Here is an 8,870-nt window from a genome sequence, read left to right as displayed (position 1 = left end):
ATATTTGTTAAGAGTTTTATAATTAAATTGACACATCTTGTTTTTTCTAATATAGATGTTAGTAGTTCAAATCCTGTTACTCCATTGTGACTATCTAATTATTAGATTCCTTGTGCATTTTTTATCCAAAAAAAAAAAAATCCTCATGCCTTACCTTTTCACCTTAAAAATAAAATGAAGAAAATTTATCATTACCAAACATAATTTTGTTATTTTACTCTATCCTCTCATATTTATGAGACAAAATTTGTGCAACTAATCGATTAGGAAATTAAAAACCACTTTATTTTCGTCAACCTATTTTAATTACAAGCAAAATCCAAATTTTTGAATTTCAAAAGTTTTGAATTTCATCCCCATCCCCAACCTTAAAAAAAAAATACTAATACTAGTAAACAAATTCAAAATCCCCTCCAATACTCCTTAACCATTACCCCCAGTCCGATCTCACCACGTCATCAACGATTCTCCAAATGCTGACGTGTCAAGATCAAACCAAACCAAACCAAACCGGTTCGTTTCCCCCAACATAACGGCTCCCTTCACAATATTTCCTTTCCCTCCCTCTCTCTCTCTCGCTCTCAAAAACAGCCAAAAATTACATGCGTTACACTTTCTTTTCCTTTCTCGAACCCTAAAAAAAAACACACTTTCACTTGTTTTGTTTGCCATTCAAATTCCAAATTCCAAATCTGTTTGTTTTTTTCTCTGGAAAACGAATTCACCGGCGACAGCTTAACCATTCTCCATTCTCATCATTGGGTTCGTTTTCACTCTTCACGTTCTGTTTGTTTCACTAGAAAATTCGACGAAAACAGGAAGGGAAACTAAAAATCGTGGAACTTATTAATTTACATTCGTCCTGTGTTTACCTGCATTGCTTTACGCATTTTTGTGTTAATTTTGTATTTTTCTTACAGAGAAAACGGATTTTGAGTGTTAGTGTTCCGTTTCTTCCACTTTCTTGCCAACCAAACATAGCAATAATAGGAGCTCTGTGTGTATTTTTTTTTTAAAAAAATTCTACAATTTGATATTTACGGCTGTTTGTTTGGTAGGAAAATTGAGGATAAGAAAAAGAAAATGCATTTTAGTTTTGAAGGTTATTTGTTATTACATTTCACCTTAATTGCTTTGCATTTCTTTCTTTAGTTTCATCATTAGTTTATTGAATTATTATTATTTTTTTGATCTAGGGTTTTGCTAATAGTAATACTTAAAGAAATTAGGATTTATCTATAGTGAATCCATTCATAATAGAATGGAATTGCAGAAAAGAATACATGTGGCCGACCCTGACTAGTTTTGTTAAGGATCAATAGCCGACCCTAAACTGAGGCTTGGTTGTTGTTGCTGTTAAAGAATTTGGGGTAAAAGAGAAAAGAGAATGATTGATGTGAGATGTGAGATGTGAGATGTGATCTTTTACATCATTCTTTGATTTTGCTTGTTTTGATTTTGTGTTAGTACTCAGAGGTGTCTTACAGAAGTTTTGTTTTTTACAGTGAGATTTGCTTTGCCATGTCTACTCATCGTATTGATCAGTTTGCACATATAGAAACAACGTGTGGATTGTTGCTAGATGAAATGCAGGTTTTCCTCAAATTCTTTTGTAGAATAGGTTCTATATGGTTATGCATTACCATAACCTGTTGGATTCAGAATTTGAAACTTTTTTATTTTTAATGATATGGTATTGCTGATAGCAGTTTTGAAGTTCTTTCCATTTGATTATTGTTGAATGTTGCGATTAGAAAATATGGGATGAAGTTGGAGAGTCTGAAGTTAATAGGGATGCAATGCTGCTTGAAATTGAACAAAAGTGTCTGGAGGTATATAGGAGAAATGTTGATGAGGCCAAGAAGTGTAGAGCTCAGCTGCAACAAGAAATTGCCGAGTCTGAAGCAGAACTTGCAGATATGTGTTCTGCAATGGGTGAGCAGCCACTACATGTGAGTCTATTATGAATGAAATTAAGTTCATGTTTTTATTCCTTGGGGGGGGGGGGGGGGGGGTTGGTCACCGTGGGGATTTCTTTAATGGGTGGAGCTCTTGATGATTGGTTTGTATGTTCAGTTTGATTGCAAGCCTGATGGAGGCTTCAAAAAAGTGCTTGACACCATTACTATACAACTGGAAGACATGCGGAAGCGGAAAATTGAGAGAACACACCAATTTGTTGAAGTTTTGCATCAGATACAGGATATTTCAATTGAATTTTGGGAAGATAATACGGTGGTTCTGGATGAGACAGACTTGTCCATAAGAAGACTAGAAGAATTGCATAAACATCTGCTTGAACTTCAGAATCAGAAGGTTATTTAAATTTACTATTTTTGTATATGGTTGCAAGTTTTGGGGTTTGTTTTGTGAATTGTTTGGATTCTATATTCCCTCATAAAGACAATATCAAATTTGGGGTTTGTGTTATGGATTGTTTGAAAACTATGTTATGAAATGGTTGGGTGACCAGTGTTTATGCGTAATTTAGTAAAAACTTGGGGAAAAGCAAGGAAGAAATGAAATTATTTCTATATAAAATAAATCAAGAAGAATGCAGAATTAAGAAGAATTATTTTTCTAGAAATTTGGGATTAATTTCATTGAAGCATAAATGAATGTAACTGGATTATGAATTATACTCATTATATTTAAATTGTGTTCTGGAAATTTGTGACATATATAATTTAGGTTTTTTCATATATGAAGAGTTGGAGGTTATGTTGCCTTTATGAGTTGTTCTGATTTTGTCTTACATCACCTGCAGAGAAACCGTTTGAAGCAGGTACAGGACCACCTGAACACCCTGAACTCACTATGCTTAGTCCTCGGTATGGATTTCAGACACATAGCTGGTGAAATCCACTCCACTCTAAAAGAAACTGATGGAACAAGAGATATAAGTGACCATACACTTGAGAAATTGGCAGCTGCAATACAAAGTTTAAGAGAGATCAAGATCCAGAGAATCCAAAGGGTCAGTACTTCCATAAGATACTTCTTTTGTCCTCTTGTGAAAACTTTTTTCCCCTCCTGCTTGACCTTCCTAAACCATGGGATTTAACCAGCTTCGAAACCTTGCAAGTACCCTGTTGGAGATGTGGAACTTGATGGATACACCGATGGAGGAGCAACAGCTGTTTCTGAATGTAACTAGTAATATTGCTGCTTCAGAACCTGAAATTACCGAGCCTAACATGCTTTCTGTAATCTTCCTTAACCATGTATGTAATTTCGAGTTCCGTGAGTGGGGAACTAATTCTGCATTTTTTATGATCCCAATATATGCAAACTTTATGTGGGTAATTAACACGTATTTAACTATTTTTATGAGCTTTTTCTGGCAGGTCGAGGCAGAAGTGGTGAGGCTGGAGCAGCTAAGATCAAGTAAAATGAAAGAGCTTGTTATTAAGAAGAGGTTGGAACTAGAGGAGATATGCAGGCGGATACACATGGTCACAGAAACACTTAGTATAATGGAAGACTCAGTTGAAGCTATGGAATCTGGTAAGAATTTTATTAATGCTAGTTATTTATAAGGCTATTGCAAGTTATTATGATTATTTATTTAAGGAAGCACTTCGTTCTCTATGCAACATTCATTGTGGAAAAAGATATTATCAGAAGCTTTTGTTGACTTGAAATCTCAGTTCATGGTGTGCAAGGAATTTTATGCAGTGAAGTCTATATGATTTGTGCAATTGTGTGCTGGAAAAAATTATAAATTATAAATAACCAATAATCACATTATTTATTAATTTTTAAAAATGTTATCGCACTTTTCCAGGAGCCGTGGATCCAATGTACCTCTTAGAACAAATTGAGCTTCAAATTGCAAGGGTAAAAGATGAAGCTTTGTGCAGGAAAGAGATACTTGAGAAGGTTGAGAAGTGGTTAGCTGCATGTCAAGAAGAGAGCTGGCTTGAGGAGTACAACCGGGTTGAACATTTTTTCCTTATTTTTAAGCATATTTCCATTTTCCCCCATCTTGCTTTATTCACCTTCTTATTGTGGATTTCAGGATGACAATCGCTATAATGCTGGAAGAGGTGCGCATCTTACTTTGAAACGCGCTGAGAAAGCCCGTGCTTTGGTAAACAAAATTCCTGGTATGGATCTTGCTAAACCATACATCTCATAATGTTGGGGTATAGAGTTGAAAACTTCACAGCTTTGAATTCCAGTTATTTTATTGATATATAATCTGATTAATATGCACTATTGCAGAGGTGAGTATTACTTGTATATGCAGCTCTTGCTGTTGTACTCAGTATGCCGTATGTGTATAAACACTGATGCAGGGAAGCAGGGTTGTCATAGGAGCTAAAAACATGTTACAAAATTATCTTCAGATTAATATAATATGTTGTTGTCGTTTTCATATCTTTCTTTGGTATATTTCATGAGCTTTTGTTTTACCCTATGAATTTTATCGGAGCAGCAATGATGGAGGCATTGACATCAAAAATCAAAGCTTGGGAGGAACAAAGAGGGACTGTATTCTTTTATGATGGTGTAAGTAGTTTTCTGGTAATCAAATAAATATTTAATGTGAGACATATTGCTCCAAGTAAAAACTTGATCCATTCAATTTCAAGTTGTTGTGCACATTGATGAATATCTGTTACCTTTGATTATGCAAATTAGTTCTGTTATGATATCTATTGCGTAGGAACGACTTCTTTCTGTGCTTGAACAGTACAGCACGTTAAGGCAAGAGAAAGAGCAAGAAAGGCAGAGGCAGAAAGTATGGACCATTTCTTTCAAAAATTAATTATGTGATAGTCAGCGTGGAGTTTTCTTTGTGGATCTTGCTTCTCTTTATTACCTGTGCTTGAATTGGTTCTTTATTTTAGGACCAGAAGCGACTCCAGGGGCAGCTGATAGTTGAGCAGGAAGCACTATTTGGGTCAAAACCCAGCCCATCAAAGAGTGGAAAGAAGGCGTCAAGAACTCCCACAGGAGTTGCAAATAACAGAAATATCTCCATTGGTGGAGCAATGCTTCAAAACCCAAAACCAGAAAAAGCTGCTAGCCGTCTGCATCTTAGTAAGAAGGCTGCCTTTTTGAATCAGAACAGTTCTCCGAGTCAACAGCAACATGGTGGTTTTGCATCCCTTTCCTCTGAAAGTTTTGAAATATTTTTAACTTCTATTTCCCTAACTATTCAAAAGACTGTCGAAACCTACAGCTAGTCAATTTGAGCCATCTGAGTTTTATTCCTTCATCTCTTTATACTATAATAGTTTGCACCATTTATGTAACATAGTAATAGAAGAATGTCTAAAATTGTGTTGTGGAAATAGCACAGTAAGTGGGGCAGGGTCCAGTTAATCATTTGGATGGATAGTTGCAGCCAATACACCTGACATTGCTTAAAGAGTTATTCAGTCATCATTCGCAATGGTTTTAGTTTTAACTGTGAATGCTTTATTTACAAAAGTTTTGGTTCCAAAATTTTTTGCAGGTAGGAGAATCTCAGAGATTCCTGGTCATTCCATAAGGGAGCATTCCCACAGTGTTCCAAAGGCACATGAAAACCAGTTATTCTTGATTCGGAAGCCCCTTTCTCCTGTTTATTCCCAAGTGTTGTCTAAGGCCAACATTGCAAATTTCCCAGAAGATCAGAAGACTTCACATACCATGTCATCACAAAAACCTCTTCCAAATAGGGAGTCACTAGTCAGAACACCTATTAAAAAGATTGTTGTTGGTAATGAAGAAAACAGAACCCCAAAGACAATGCCAATTCCAGTGCCAACTACTCCTTCAACAGAGTCGGCTCCAATGACAACAGCAATGACGCCCACTTCCCCATGTGTTTCTGTAGGTAAACACAGTTTTCAAAACAATGAACAACCAATCGAGTACTCATTTGAAGAGGTCAGAGCTGGTTTTACTCTTCCTAAAACCTATAGTCACTGATGCTAGTTTGACATATTCGTCCATGATCTGCAATATGAAAAGGAATTTGGTATTCTGGTGTTGACTCTTGACTGTCACACTTTTTGGTTTATAGGATGACAATTTTTTGATATATTCAATAGTTACAACGGAGGAAGGATTTGAACCCTGAACGTTTCTATTAAAAACACCAGGAGGTGCCAATTGAGCTACAAAGCTCTTGGCAATATAGGATGACAATTCAGTTCATAGAAACTTCACTCTGACATACCTCTTTCCATGATTGCATTTTCCATCAAAGTTCATGATTTTCTTGCAAAGTGATAGTGTTTTATTATACATGTATTCTCTAATTTTTATACTGGTTTAGTGTGCCCAAATCTTCTGCTCATACTAACAGACATAGAATAAAGCCTAGGGTGTTTGAATTTTGAAATTTTTATCTCTGTTTTATGTTTTTCTTCTAAATATGCAAGTCGATAATTATTGTAAGTTATCAATAGATATTTATTATGATCGTGTTTGTATATGTAACTATCAATTCTATTGTTTAAAAGGAAAAGTTGATGTGTCAATTTTTTATGGTGATGTAAATATAGGAAATTTTGTAGTAGATAGTTTAAATTCAATTTATATATAATGATATGCCAAATATTGTGAGGCCTCCAAAGATTACTTAGACACAATATTATAGATTATACACGTTTATTTTTCTTCGTCAATTGTGATTACCAATGTAGGGCTCACTTTTTAAAGGATGACTATGAATTCAAATTTAAACTCTTATATCACAGTACCTATTTCAATACTAAAACCTTTATCAATTGTCGTATTTGCTCTTATCAAAAAACAAATTGTCGTATTTGCTTTTTATAGATGAAGATAGAATTATGAGGCATATAATATAAATATAATTGATTAATAAACTATAATTGTCATACTGGGGGGAATCCTCTGCATATGGGTCAGTATATTTCTTTTTGGACATACGCAAAATTTTAAAGTTTAAGAAGATAAAAAATAAAACAAAAGAATTGAAAACCAAACTGGCCTGACACGAAGTCATTGGAGTCACAGGACAAGCAATGATCTTGGCGGGTGACCCATTTGGGACTCAGAATCTTTTTTTTTTTTTTTTTCCCCTTTTAAGAAAAAGATCAGCTCGTCAATTTATTTAAATAGCTGGTAAATCAATGTTTACAAAATTAATGATGTATGAAGGAACATATTCCTTCCAAATCAAAAGCGGAAGGGAAAGGTTTTGTTGCATGCTTGTATGCAGCAATTGCTATTGCATATAGAGATAGGATATGTTGCAGCAAAAAAGAAATGGACAAATGTCTAAAGTCCATTTGGTGATACACATGACCCTTTTGTTTTTGTTGTCACATACCCATAAATGCAGCAAATTTTTTCCCAAAACGAAAAATAAAATCTAACTCTCGTAACTAAGGTATCTATTACTGTATTACCTTGCCTACTAAAGGTAGAGAAAGAGACCAACTCTTAAGGGGGTTTAAGTGAAACAAAGTATCTTTAAGAAGATTTCCAAATTCGGAGCTGAACATATCACCATGCAAAAGCATTTTTTAATGGCTAAGATTAAAAGTTAAAAATTTTACTTTTAATCTCAACAGTTAGATTACAAAATTTTAACTTTTAACTTTTTTTATTTTTTATTTTTTATTTTTTATTTTTATCTTTTTACTTTATGAACTTGTTCCACTCACAATTGCATGGTGGTATGGCCAGATCTCAATCCGAATCAGAAGCCAAACATGAGTTGCTTTGTATATTTATTCTTATAACTTGGATTGGCTGGCAGTCAATTGCTGAAGTGAAAGGCTGTCTTTTGCTGATAGGAGCTGGTACCTCCGAAAGGGATTGGGCCATGGGGGGATGATGATCCATTAAAAGGAGTTTAATATGTGTTGGAATCAGTCTCGATGATCGTCACCATATCAATGATGGTTTCTGATAAAAAGGGCAGGATTACAATTGATCTTTAAACGCTCTTCCATTGACCATTATACCTTGTGGTCTCCACTCTACCGCCCTTTCTGCTCATTTTTCTTGCAATTGACCTTACTTTTGAGTTGTAATCTAACCAAATCTTGTGATAGGATTTGTTTGTTGACAACTTGCCTGAGTTTTTTTTTTTAAAACATTGGTAGTAGTTTAAAGGTTTAACCGTCGGGTGTATTTTCGTTTTGATAGGATAAGTAAGCTGGTTAACAAGTGTCAAAGTGCATCAGCTAAAATTGATTTATATTTATTATAATTGATTAGCTTTTATAAAGAATTGCACGATATTCAATTAAAAATTTACTAGTATTTTTTTACTAGTTTTTATTATTTCTTGATACAGTGGAACTCATCTGATTTTGCTAAGTTTTATTTATTATGATAAATTTGACTTTCTTAAAACATTGCACGATATTCAATTAAAAATTTTTCTTTATTAGTTTCTATTATTTTTTGATACAGTGGAATTCACTCAATTCTCTTAAGTTTTATTTATTTATTTATTATGATTGATTAGCTTTTTCTAAAGAATTGCACAACATTCAATTAAATATTTATTTATTTATTAGTTTCTGTTTCTTCTCGATATAATGAGATTCACTTGATTCTTCTTTAACGAGAGTGCATTTACACACTGGATAACAAAAGCCTAAAATAAATTGAAAGTAATTCTCTGTTCCTTTGGTCAATAGCCTTTATTCAAATGGATCTTTCTTTTCAAAATGCTTGACATATTAGTCTACCCTAATTTCAACTATTTGAGCATGGAGGGAAATAAAAACGAAGCATGTTCTACTCTTTTAGGTGGACCAGATATATGTTTAGCGGACCTATTACACCTGGCTAGTCTAAACAAGTAAGAAAAGTAGAAAACCATGTCCATTCCTGTTTTGTATAAGTTAAAACCATCTCTCTGTATTCAAATGTAAATATGGTTGAAA

The 8,870-nt window shown here is 34.1% G+C and overlaps 1 protein-coding gene across 1 annotated transcript; it reads left to right on the top strand.

Moving 5' to 3' along the window:
• Nucleotides 1-593: 593 nt before the first annotated feature.
• On the top strand, nucleotides 594-6,348 carry LOC142641336 (65-kDa microtubule-associated protein 3). Its single transcript, XM_075815745.1, has 13 exons — nucleotides 594-762; nucleotides 1,506-1,593; nucleotides 1,755-1,952; nucleotides 2,077-2,316; nucleotides 2,768-2,977; nucleotides 3,069-3,224; nucleotides 3,348-3,507; nucleotides 3,788-3,939; nucleotides 4,022-4,109; nucleotides 4,442-4,515; nucleotides 4,673-4,747; nucleotides 4,857-5,103; nucleotides 5,468-6,348. Exons 2-13 carry the CDS (start codon nucleotides 1,522-1,524, stop codon nucleotides 5,923-5,925), a joined length of 2,130 nt encoding a protein of 709 aa, XP_075671860.1. The 5' UTR covers nucleotides 594-762; nucleotides 1,506-1,521; the 3' UTR covers nucleotides 5,926-6,348.
• Nucleotides 6,349-8,870: the final 2,522 nt, after the last annotated feature.

Source organism: Castanea sativa, chromosome 6 (assembly GCF_040712315.1).
Source record: "Castanea sativa cultivar Marrone di Chiusa Pesio chromosome 6, ASM4071231v1".
Lineage (NCBI taxonomy): Eukaryota > Viridiplantae > Streptophyta > Magnoliopsida > Fagales > Fagaceae > Castanea > Castanea sativa.
This window is presented reverse-complemented; position numbering and strand designations above follow the sequence as displayed.